At 32.4% G+C, this 13,775-nt stretch overlaps 1 protein-coding gene across 12 annotated transcripts in view; it reads left to right on the forward strand.

Annotated features, from left to right (window-relative positions):
- The window catches only part of LOC132704061 (NAD(+) hydrolase sarm1), an 89,811-nt gene that overhangs the window by 62,374 nt on the left and 13,662 nt on the right, over nucleotides 1-13,775 (forward strand). For 4 of the 12 annotated variants that reach the window (XM_060673717.1, XM_060673716.1, XM_060673718.1 and 1 more), the window contains 3 exons: nucleotides 5,452-5,547; nucleotides 8,821-9,198; nucleotides 10,768-10,935. In XM_060673717.1, coding sequence (XP_060529700.1) covers nucleotides 5,452-5,547; nucleotides 8,821-9,198; nucleotides 10,768-10,935 — 642 coding nt within the window. Of the gene's footprint in view, nucleotides 1-1,001; nucleotides 1,315-3,798; nucleotides 3,913-5,451; nucleotides 5,548-8,820; nucleotides 9,199-10,767; nucleotides 10,936-13,775 lie in introns of those variants that run through there. The other 8 variants (XR_009619217.1, XR_009619216.1, XM_060673722.1 and 5 more) reach the window with 4 other exon arrangements.

The following is a 13,775-nucleotide window of genomic DNA, read 5'->3' on the forward strand; positions in this document are numbered from 1 at the left end:
ACTAAGTTTTTTTTTTAATTGGACATCCTGTATATCCTCATACTCTGAGTAACTCATCCATATAATGCAGAAGATCATTATTGAGTTTATATATATATATATATATATATATATATATATATATATATATATATATATATATATATATATATATATATATATATATATATATATATATATATATATATATATATATATATATATATATATATATATATATATATATATATATATATATAAATTTGTGTGTTGTTTTAGTTTATCAAATATCCTAGGTTTTTAATTTATTATAAAATAAAAGAATAATTATTCAATCCAAATTAATCAAATTTTGTTTCTCGGTATTTAAGCTCTTTAGGACAAAACAAAAGTTTAATTGTTATATATTATTACAATAACATGAAAATTAAATTTTTGATAGTATCGCAAATTAAAAGATTCATAATTTTTTTTAATCACACCACTTGATTTTACGGCAGAAGTCATAAAACTATTGTTCTTAAAGTTTTTTTTATCTCCTTAAATGATCCAGTAATAAGAGAGTTAAAAAAAGGAGAGTTTTGAGAATTACTCTCCACCTCTTCTATCCTAATGCAGTAACGTACCACACTGTACAGGTATATTTTGTAATAGAAGATTTCATGTGAGGTCCAAACCCTGTCGCTAAATATATTATCACAATCACTTCTGCAAATATCGAATTGAATTGATATAATGATGATTTGTTGGAACTGAATTGTTTTTCATTTTCAAAAGCTTTTACTTTTAAGGGCCAGCTAATAAAAGTATCTTATCGATTCTGAAAATTTTGACGATATTGTTTCCCCGTGTGCCAGAATTTATTTGCTTCGTAGATTATTAACAGTGGAGATTATCACGAATTTCTTGGATATTTTTAAACAGTCGTCGGCCGGAAAGATAACGATATGATAAAACTTTAAACATTCCTTAAAATGTGCAGGTAACGTTCAAAACAGTCGCATGCTCAAGTCCGCTCGTATCGGACTTGCTTTCACAACGAAAGCGGCGGGCGCCATCGCAAATGTCGGTACTTACTGCCTTAAAACGATAACGATCCTCGGGCGAATTTACAACAAAAATATTTTTGGGTGTCGTCGAAAGTTCGTCGCGTAATAGAGTGCTCTCGAATGTGTTATGTAATTTGTAATTGCCTTCTTTATGCTCGGTCAGAAATCTCATTCGGAAACAAATCTGCATGTGATGTTTCCAGACAAAACCAACTTCCGGCAAAAACCGAGGGCCGGACTGGACAGACTTAGTTTCGAAAAAAGAAGAAGTATTTTTGATAAGAAGGTAAAATGTTTTAAACGCCCGCGTTTTTGGGCGAAAAATAATTAAAAAGAAACAAAAGAAAATTACTGTTCGACCAATGTTTAACTTTCGATCACGTACACGTAGTTCACTGACTTTATTTTGCTGCATACTCGAATGTTTTGCAGTCGCATAAACAATTTACAATTTTGTTTTGCAGTTTCTTTAAAACTACGTGCGTCAACTCCATGTTAAAGTTTTTGGTTTTATGCATGGCCTTAAAACCAAGTTTTTTGCTAGACTTTAATATGGGTCGATGACACCAAGATATTGGACAATTAACAGCTCAGGGTCTCAGGTTGTTCTATACCTAATTAATTTTATATTTATTTGGTATTGACCCTAAACATCTTTAAAAAATTGGAACTGACATATGTATGTACTTTTTTGCTTTTTTTCATTTCATTCGTCGGCAGCTGCGCAAACATTTATAAAAATATAATACTTTGTTCATAATTTTCTGTTCGTGTTACCTTTAAATCTTATTTTGATGAACCCTATACTTAAATGAAGTGGCTTCTATAATGTGCTGTGCTTCACCTATTGATTTTATTATTTTTTACATACCTACCTTTTACTGAAATTTATTATTTTATTTCTAGATTAATCTGGACTAGTATTAGACAATATAATAAAATACGTAGACATGCGACGATAACATAGAAATTTCCTTATCTTTTACAATGTGACTTTAATCCAAACCCTTTAATCCTCACCTTTGAAGTAAACAATCCAGATTGGTTATTAATAATCGTCTTACGTTATACTGCAAATCAAAACCATGCGTTTTTTTCATTATATACAATATCAACACGATTATGAAACCCAAAAATATCATATGAAAAAGTTCGTACAATCGATCAAAATCCATTATGATATAGACATTTTCCGCAATATTTTAAAAAGGAAATAGCTATTCAAAACTACAATATGGCGTCCGTAAGAAAAACGGAATTTTTATGCCATATTTCCGGCAATACAAAAGTTATTTTCAGTTTTTTAACCGACTTTTATCAAAATGATCTATCCGCAACATAATCAAACTTAAATGGCAACCGCAAGTTTGTATTGATTCGAATATCTAGCTAGCATTAGCATTTCAGAATTAGTAGGGTTTGCCAGAATCACGGTTTTATCATAACTTGATAAGTTGGGACCACAATCCAATGCGGTGTCTACTAACTTAATGGATCACAAAACTTGTTATAAGGTTCGAGAACAAACCGATAAACCTGTTCGTTGTGAAGGTCATTTACGAAATTTCTCTACTACGTCGGTATATATATTCGTTCAACTTTAAGAAACGGTTACAAATAAAATATTTCATCAAACACAGTCATTTTCAGTCATACAGGTATCTGATCAAATGACCATTAATTGGTTGATCGATCCCAAGGTAGCAATTATTTACAATTAGCAATGATAATGGGGATAAAATCCAGATCTTAACTAGTATGTACTTAAAATGCAAAAAAATCATCAAAGTAGGCCGACTATATCGATATCATTAAGTTGCGACGCCGTGAAAGACACACTGCATTATTTACAAACTAGTTACCAAGTGCGTACGACATAGTTCATATTCAAGGAATTTGAAATTGATTAATTGTGGCAATGCAGAAGGGTAAAGCGAAGCCTGATTTGCCTACCGTAAATATCGTTTTAAACAAAACAGCTCTTGATTTCTCGATAATTACACAAAATTTGCCGTTAAATATCCCAAGCGATTGTTGATTATAAACTTCTCCGTTGCATGGAAACCAGCCTAATTGATGTCACTAAATTGCCAGCCGAATTATTGGTTCTCAAAAAAAGAATGCTCATGTATAATTTGGATTTGGATAAATTGGATTTGAAATAACAGCAATTTCATTAAAAAAATATTAAAAGCACTTTAAAAATTAAGCCACAATGCTAAGAAATTTCGTTTCGTGGGATTCGTTTTTTATAGTGCTATTTAAAAATGTAATAAAATAAAGGGCGTTCCATTTAAAATAAAGTAACCTTATTTGGCCACTCTGTATGTAATTGCGACAATTGAAATAAAAGAAAAAAATAAAGATCACTTTACTGGACAGAACTTTTGTATTCCAATTTTTTTTATAACACTCATAGATTTCAAGGTGGGCCCCTCTCAAACAGCTTAATGTTTCGTAATAGTGGACACTTGTAACACCACTATTACCCTAAGATTCATCAGCATAACATATATACTCGTATATATACATTAAACCAATGCCACGTACTGAATGAGAGTAGGTAATATGGGTAATTAATTAGCACGTTATCTGTTTATTGGGGATTATACACCGTCTGACCAATGTAAATGCTTTTACCGTAAATACAACCGAATAAAAAGGTATTTAAGATTATGTTATCTTTGTCGAGCATAGTTGACGAGCGATAGGAGATAAATAATTCAACAGAAATACTTTTTATCAGTTTAATGTAAACAGTTTATTGTAAGATACCGCGCATCGCAAAACGAGCCGCGTTAATTTTGGTTTTCATTGAAGTAAGTTATGGATAGTTTTGGTTAGCGAATGGACCTAACAAATAATTTGGTAAAAAATATGAGGGGTAAGTTAAAGAAAAAACATTTCGGCCGTCAATTTTTGACAACTATCTTCCCTGTTGCAAAATTTATTGCCAATACCAATAGGTTGTTTAGAGCTGGCAAATTTTATTTAAAATAGAGGTGCAAATATTATCCAGGTAATATCAAGGAAGTTACTAAATTCATCTTACCTTGAAGATGATTGATGGTTTCAAGATAACCCGATTTATACGTAGGTATGCAGGGAATACCCACGCTTTTGGATATTTGTCTATGGAATTTTTGGTAGTATATTTAAAACATTCACATGAAAAATTTACTCGGCGTATGACAATTACAGCTGACATTATTCTGCCAATTGTCTTCATTTGGGATAGCTTGTATGTATATCATGATTTTCCCTTACCAAATCTCATCACAGACGTTGTTATCTGTTTATCACAGCACCACATTCATCTGCTAAACAGAAAGACTTGGTAGGCGAGCGCTAGCCTACTCTTTTTTACTTTACGCAAGAAAAAATTTGTTGATCTTGAATATACGTTACCAACAATCTCTTACCCCTCCCTTATCCCAATCTCGCATAATGTCTATCTAAACTACATTTAGAAATGATCGGGTTAAAGTTTTGACGAAGCAGTGCTATAATAAAAGTGCGGATATGAGAAATTATACCTGCAATAAATTTTTTATAGCATTTCCACCAACTCCATAAAACACAACATCCAATTATTACGCAACAAATTACGTGGGTCTATTTAATGAAACGCAAGCAAGATAGAATGAGAAATGTATTGCGTCCATCCATAAAAGGTTCATTGAGAGGAAGATAATTTATTAAATACAATCGGCTGATTCTCGGTACATAAGCAATTCCCACGAATCCATTAAATTATTAAATTGCTTTTGTTTTTATACGGATGATAATTTCTCTACATTTCGGAAAACAGAAGTCAGTAGTAACTGCATAATGTTATTGCAAGTTTTTGGTACGTGTTGTTTGGCAAAAATGTACGCGAAAAGTAATGGTCGCAGAAAAAGTAGAGATGCAACATTGACTGTAGTGACTTGTTTATTAAACACTCGCTGCGCTGGGCTCCGCTCGTGACTAAAGTAGCGTTTATCAAACTTGGCTATTGAGCTCCGCATTTCACCACAAGGGAGTGCAAATGATAGGATGAATCATGAAATTCAAGATCGAAAATTCTCAAATTAAACTATAACTTTAATACCACTGTTAAAAAACCTGCACCATTCCGTAAAAGTTTTTGATTCTCATGTGGGATCGATCTTAGTATGAGTGGATTCCTGAATGTCTATTATAATTATTTACATCGCTGTATTTTTCAAACGGCTTATCCGAATTCAAAAAAACTCACACGGAATAATTTTGATACAGTCGTACAATAAAACACGTGCAATATATTATCTTCCTTCTATAAAATTAGGGGCACTAACTTGACGGACACTTTAAACGGAGGTGTTATAATGCTCAAGCTTTGGTTATATAAAAAAAATGGAATATCTAGTTTAGATCAATACATTGTGATTTTTTGTTGCAGATGGCTACCGATTTTCAAAATGACAACGCCAATGGAAACGAACCGAACATGCTGACCATAAAAACCATCCCAAGGGCAATAGTGACGACCTCGCAGGTAATTTTTGGAATTTAATAAAACTGTCAAATCGTCGCATAAAAAGTTAGTGGTCGCACCAAGAGAGTCTCTCTGGCACTTCGTGGGCGTTTCAGAAGATAACTTGCAAATGTGGTTTTCCCCTTTGTTGGGAACGGTCATGTCTGCATTTATAAACTTTTTAAACAAAGAAAACTTGTAAAGTCGGGTCAATGTTGCCATTAGGTGCGTCAACATGAATAAATCAAGAGGGCATATTTGTTGCTTTAATCCGTCTGCGCCAGATAAAAAAGTAAACTTGGCACAGACGGTAGATCTTTGTATAAAAAGATTTGCTTATTCTAATGGCAACTCCAAATGTCAGGTATGAATTTAGGTATATAGCTCTATTTAATGAAAATTTACCAAATAAATAAAAAAAAAATACATCTAGAGCAATAGAAGCAAATTTTGTTAACTATTGTTTATCTTAATTTTTACATTAAAATAAGAAATAAGTATCCAAGGAATTTTCGATTAGTGACGGCGAAAGTATTTTCACAGAAAACTAACCAAAGCTTCTGTTATACAATTTAAAGTTACTTTATTAATTTCAAAACAGAAAGTTTCTATAAACGTGGGTTCAAGAACTCCGCCTTTGAGATACGGAATGTTGTTTTTTCTACATAATATTCGAAGTAATATTTTGATTCAAATTACGTGAGTTGGGTTGATCCATAAAATAAAAATAATAATAATGGGTTAAAATAAATAATAATTTATAAAATTTATAGAACTAAAAAAAGGTACAGAAATATCAAATTTTTATATTTTAATTCTCATGCACCTCTATCATTTCATGCCCCAGTGGCTGCTCATAGCAACGTGCACCTTTTTTACGTCTAAATGCTAAATTCAACTAACTTGCATCTTACTGCAAACATAATATTTGAACCAAATCAAAAATATCCCTACCGATCTTACCAGATCTTTTGGAATACACACACATATCTTGCTTATTGGTTAGATTTAATAGCTTGTACCTTGTATTTTAAATACAAGTAATGCCAAAAACCTTTAACAATAAAAAGAAGTGGTGGTTATAGTGTCAAGTTACCACAACCATAATAAAGTGCCAAATAAGCGTCTCGTTTCAAAAACGTCTTGTGGACAGACATACTTAATATATAATAATTATATATATATATATATATATATATATATATATATATATATATATATATATATATATATATATATATATATATATATATATATATATATATATATATATATATATATATATATATATATAAAATAATAACAATAGAAAAAAGAATTTTTTTTGTAGAATCAAGGGCCATTTATCGTTAACTAATATTCGTAATGGTACAACCTACGTACTAAGAACAAAGCAAAATTACATATATAAACGACTGTAAACGATTTAGTTTTATTTTAATTCGACGACTCGGCTGTTGTTTCAAGAATTAAGATTTTCATTCAGTTCTGGCGTAAAGTTATTCATTCTGAAAATTTATTATTAAAAGAAAACTGGCGCCAACGGTGATTCACTTGGACTTTCCGGAAAAACTTGTAATATATTTTAATTCAAGCGAGATTATTGGCACACATTTTATAAATAGTTTGAGATTTTTCTGAGGTTAATTGGTTATTATGAAGTCAACATTTTCTATATGTGTCTACAGGGTGAGTTGGTGAGTGGCCCGGTTTATATAACACAGATTTATTTGATTTAAAAAATAACATTTTCATTTATAAATATCACAGTTTCTCACATATTTTGTTGAAGCTTGGTATATACAATAATTTGCTAAATGTACGCCTATGGTTTCAACATTTATTTCGTTTAATGATAAACCCGTTTGCATAATTTTCTCACTTGCATAATAAAGAATAATAGTAATAAATAAAAACAATTACATACGATACACAATACAATTATAAACTGAATTATTTTAAGACAAAATGAATTTGTGTGTCTACCTCCTTCGTTAATCCTTATACGAATAATGTCAGAGATGTCTTTAACTTTCATAAAAATGCAAAATAATGTTCGTACCTTGCTATATCTGGACTAAGAAGAAAAAAAAAAGATTCTTAGTAGATATTTTTAGTGGTCTTTGTTTTGTCTTTAACATTTAAAGAAAGTAAGCTTATCTTTTATGCTTAAGAATTTCTTATTAAAAAGAAACAAAGAAAAAATTATGCAATTAATAAATGAATAATTTTAAGACTATAGGCGTAAATGGGGATATTTGGGAGAGCAATTGGGTAGACAAAACCTCTTTTTCTTCTATAGTAAGCATTATTTACTTACAAAATTTACTTGGCAAAAGGTACTTCACCTTACAGAAAATATGTATAAAACTGCGAACTGTTTGAACTTGCGAACTTGAACGCCCCGTATGATAAAAGCCAGATGCGGAAATAAGAAATCTCATAAAGTCCCAATATTTTCACCGAACTTTTCGACTCACCCTGTATATTCCACTTCATTAACAACATACCGCTGCAGTTTTAAGCCTGAATTTATTATTAATTTAACCATAATTTCTTGATAGATTACAACATATTTGCCATGCTGTTCTGTTTTCTTCGTCAATTCTGTACAGAAAGTATGCTCTTATAATTATTGGCGGTAGATCATATAAATGATATGTAATACATATGTGATAGATGTGCGAGAATATATATCAGTATATTTCACGTTTGGCAAAACGAGACGTAGGAATTTGCTAAAAAATGTATCGATCTAATTTTCCTAAAAAGTGGAGAAATTTTGTTGGTTAATCTTTATTAAGAAGTAAGTTCAGACTGACCGATATTTTATAATTAGATTTAATTGATATTTGTGTACATTCGGCGATAGAAAATCTATGAGACATTTTAACTAGAAAAAACAACTTAAAAACTCAGAATCTAGAACTGATTCGCAATAGATAATAAAATTCTTGATACAAATTCCGTTCTAGTTTCGGGTAATTTATTAGTCCTCAAACAGTTGCCAAAAGCCAAACTGACTACATATGCATTCCACTTCGCTGTGTTATTCGAAAGTACTATAAGATCGAAATTCTACAGTTGCGCAATAAAATTCCATATCGATGAAAATTTGGAAAAACGAACCAAACACTTTTACGAATAAATACGATTTTGTCGCTTTGTACGCTTTCCCTACCTGGCATCGTTCCAGCAAATATTTGGCCTTTTAAAATTTCCAAAAATAAACTCAAAGATTCACCTAAATAAAAATAACAACAGTGACTTATCGCGGGACCTTTTAAATTCTAGTTGCAGAGCAATTCCCAGACCAGTTCGACTACGACGCGTGTCAAATCTTCGACCTCTTCGACTACGACTTCAACGCAGAGGGTGCACCTATCCTCTAGCTCCGACTTGAAGGCATCTAATATGAAATCAGACCTCGTGGACTTCAAGAACAATTTAAACGACATGAAAAGCAGTATTTCCGCAATCGACATTAAAAAATTAAGAAGCTCACTGGAGAACTTGGTAGACAAGGACGACGATGACATGACGAATATCTCGCAGCCTTTGGTGACTTTCCCTGACGATACCCCTGTCCCTTCCGAAATCGGTTCACCAACGAATACCGTGGAGAGCCTCAAGTTCGAACAGAAGACTACAAATAATTTTAAGAAAACAAAAGTAAGTATTTTTGCAGGATGCCGTTAACATTTATATGTTACGTGATTTGTGAATGGATCAACGAAATAACCATAAGGACTTTATTGCAATCGAGAAATTTTAAGTCACAAGTTTGAACACTTTATGATTTATATTGATCATGCGCTGTAGTGCAGAAATAACATTTCGTCTATTCGTCTTATAAAGCCTGCCTTAATTTCTTTACAATGTGAATAATAAAATATGGATAGGCTTCTCAAAATAGTGTGGGAATTGGACGACTTCATTACCCTTACCTATTTGACTAATTTATGGATTACACGTTGGTAGGTTTGCCTGCATGATGGACAAAAAATTACTCATCGGTTTTTATTGAGCGTTTAATAACTTAACCGTTATAGAGCAACAGATAATACTATAAATTATAATAAGAAGACTTGTTCAATAAATGAGGTGGCAAATGTTGGTCTTGGAGTAATCCAGGCAGTTTCGTACTTCTAAACGATTAACTATTTTATTTATAATTTTTTAACCTTACCCTGGTGATAACTTGTGCAACACCCTGTTTATTAATTCTGGAAATCTAAAAAGGGGGATTTTACCATTTGGTACAAGACCGTTTAATCTATATTTTAGAATGCATGTGCAAATAAGGAATTCGCTTACAAAGTCTTTTCTTCTCCTTAGTTATTTAGGTCGAAATCTTTGACATCGTGACCAATTGTAAATCTTGCGTATTTTTTGTACCTTTTCGGTATTTTTACTGAGTTTTGGGCTGAAAATTAACAAGCTATGATTTTTTAAAAGAGCTATTTACATGTGTGACAAAAAAAACTCAATTTGAATGCCTTCCTAAAAAAGGCTCTTCTCCTTTAATCGAGTTATTCTTAAGATATAGTAAAATTGAGTTTCGGTTTGTGGTAAAACGCGTTATTGTGTGTTAGTGCAGTGCCGAAGGTTCCAGTCAAGAGTTTGATTAGTTAAAATTAATTTATTTTTTGATTTTTTTCGAACATTTTAAAAATATCCAAAGTTCTTTTTATTGATTTTATTAAAAAATGGTTTTTGTAATTTTGCGTTTACAGTATTCTTGTCATCGTCATCAAGAGCTATTATCATGAAGAGCAATTATTCCTTATTATTTAAGCACTGTGGCTCAGTGCAATTTACAACCATTAACAGTGAAGGTCGCTCTGAAGGAACAATGAAAAAACCGCCTTCCATATTTTGCCGCAAAACAAAAGGATTTCCATTAAAAAATCACGATCCGATGTCAAGATTTATTTATTGCTGTAATAAAACATTGCATTGTCTCCCGTTTGTCGGGGTTTAGCCTCCGCAGCGAAATATATAGTTACTCGTTACGTAACTGGTGCCGCGAATACTAAACGCAACCGACTCTACTTGTTCTGAATAAAATTTATGGTTTCCGAGGAGGTCAGCGCGGTTCACTGAACACTCATATTTCAGTTTGATTTGCACAAACGACAAAAACAAATGATACCCATACATAGTTTAATTTGGGATGAGTATTCGAAATGACTTCGTGAATTATTTTTATTTAAATGACAATATTTATCTTAATTGCAGGTAATTAAAGATGGAATCAGCGCGGAGAAGGAAAGTGCAAAAGTTGCCGAAATGAAGAAGATTCAAGCGGGCGACATGACGTACGAGGAAAACAGTGCCGCGGCAGCTACCAAGGCAAGACTGGAGATGGACGGGATATCCGCCGAAAAAAGTCAAATTAAAGCTAAAGTAAGTGAATATCAAACAACTCTCAACTGAGGAAACACCATGGACTCAATTTTTTCCCTTATTTTGCGCCCTACAATAAAAACTGTTAAATCAAAAACCCGCACCATATAAGCAGTATCAATATAATATTATTTTCAAACTTCAATTATCAATCCGATGATAGAGATAGTTGGAAACAATGAATTCTAAAGATTTGTTTATGAATTTCACTTGGTTTCGTTAAAGTATTTTTTCTCCTCCCTGGACTAGAATAGGGCTGCATGAATTAATCCCTACCATTTGAGGACGACAACGACAAGCAAGGTTGAACTTTTCCTAATTAAAGTATATTATGACATGTTGGGATTCGCTGATATTTGTTACTGTCCTTGTTGTGTGTTATTTAAAAGTTCGTTTTCTTATTTAATTTAAACATTTAATTATTTCATCGGATTCAGAAAGCTCAGCAAAGGAACCACTCAAGAAACCATGTTTAAAACACAACCGATATCTTTATTCGTTCCGGAGTATGAAGGAAGCATCTATTAAAACAACTAGGGTTGTGGAATTGACCGGTCAATTTTTTTTGTGTCAATTGACCAACAAACAATATATTGTGTGTGTATTCTAACAGTGGGATGTGATAATATTACTCCCCTTTTGTCGAAAAAATTTGGACATTAACATTTTTCCAGTAATTTCTTGTAGTGGATAGCCGGCAAAATTCCGTACTTATTATCTGTTATAATCCGCTCATTTCCTGAAAATATACCGTTTCCCAAAAATCCTACCGTCGATATGAGCGAAGCAGTAAAAGATCAAGCACGCCAAAAATCAAACGATATATGAAAAACAAACAATTCCAAAAAATTTATTTACACTTTCGAAATTCTCATGAACCGCAGGCAATTAAAGAAGTGTTAAAAACGACATGCCTTTCCATTATTAGATATGCGCGTAGGATCAGGCGGGTTTACGCTTGTGGCATCTATTTAGATGGGTTTATAATTCCGGATGATTTTTTCCGGCACGAGTGTGAAGGTGTCTGCTAGATAAACAAATACATGTAGAGGCCTTGACAGTTGAATTTGGCGATTTCATTCGAGTGGGAAGTAGGTAATTTGTGTGTTGTTTTAACTAGCTGGTAATAATCTTTGAATATTTATTTCGATTTTTTCTTCTACTCTCTAATTTCAAATAGTGTCTATTTTAACCGTCAGCTTCATTAAACGCTGTCGCGAATCATTTCGAAGGTTTTCGGCACTTTCGGTTAGGAGCGTTTCCGACCGTTAGGTCTTGTACAGTGGTACTGAAAACTAATACAAAATAAACTACAATTAAAAACAACTCTGACTTTGAAAGAAAAAATAATGCTTATAGAATGTTATGATATTGAATCTCTCTTGCTCGTTAATAATCTTAGAACCACGTTAACCCGCCCTTGTTCAGATTCATTAACTTCGTTGTGTCGATTTTTAAATTATACCTAACTGCGGTAAGATTTAATTTGAAAACTTTTTAGCCTTTTGAATGTCTTTGTAAACTGTACACAAAAAATGTAGAGATAAATGAGAAAATTACCTAATTATTTGGAATAAAACCTTTGCTTTATTGCATGTTAAACGTTCAAAACAAAATAATAAGAATATCATTAACCCGTGGAACCTTTGTTTCCGAGATGCAAAGTGTAAAAAGTTTAAAGATTTTTTGTTTTTTTGCGTCTCCTCCCACAATTTTGCTAACAATGAATTGAAATTTGGTACGAGTAGTCAAATTGGCAAACCGTTTCTCAATGATACTCAGTTTAACCCCTTCGAACTGTTTTTGTTGCATATAAATTATTTTTCACGAGTATCGAAATCGATACAGCTTACAAAATAAATATTTTACAGAATCCACAAAAACTTGGACGCCTTATAACTTTATAAGTGATCGGTGAATAATTGGACATTTTGGAGTTAGGATTTTTCTTTCAAAATAAGTTTTCCTATTTATCTTATTTAAAAATCGAACGAATGAACTTGATTTTGTGTCACCAGGTATTTATATCAGACACGCCTGAAAAAAGGAGTGTTGAGTGTGTTTGCCCGGTTGGCCTGAATAATGTTCGCGCAAGGGTCTCGCAACAATAACAAATACACACAGGTCAAGGATTCCGCCTCATATTCCTGGCAGCGACGACTGTGGCGTGATTTTTGTTCTTTGCACGACACGAACCGTTTTTATTTTCCCCGTTTTAATGGGCCTGTAATTATTTTTTTCTACGTAAATTCATTTCCAAGAACTCTGGTATTTTATTATCGCTGAAATTTGCGAACGCGTTAGCTAGCCGAGAAATAGGTATGGTCTGTTCATAGATGTAACATAGTGACTAATTGCTTTTGAATGGGATTATCCAAGGGTGGTCATTAACATACAATGCAACAAGATTATTACCTAGAGTTTCGGAATTTAAATTCAGATCTGTGTTTAATATTTTTGGTTTGGTATACTACTTAGTTTAAGTTTATTAGTAATCATTCTTACTTCGTGTAGTCTAGTCTAGTCTAGTCTAGTTTATCTCAGGAGATGCTCCCACCCAAATGTAGAAAACACTATTCTATTGAGACTCAGGAAGTTATAAACAATGTTTATTTGAATCTGGTGCCAGCAAGCAAGCATCTTTAGAAGAAACGGCCACATTGACGAAAATTCGAACATCAACTGTATGGAAAATTGTGAATAATCCCATTTCAGCGAGGAAAAAAAGAAGCGATGCTGGGCACTTTCTCCAGTGTAGATGAAAATGATCAAGATATAATACGGCGTAAAATTTACCAGTTATACGAGGAACAAAGCGTGCCTACATTAGATATCTTAAT

The sequence above is a fragment of the Cylas formicarius genome, unplaced genomic scaffold (assembly GCF_029955315.1).
Source record: "Cylas formicarius isolate icCylForm1 unplaced genomic scaffold, icCylForm1.1 PGA_scaffold_6__28_contigs__length_40554024, whole genome shotgun sequence".
NCBI classification, from domain to species: domain Eukaryota; kingdom Metazoa; phylum Arthropoda; class Insecta; order Coleoptera; family Brentidae; genus Cylas; species Cylas formicarius.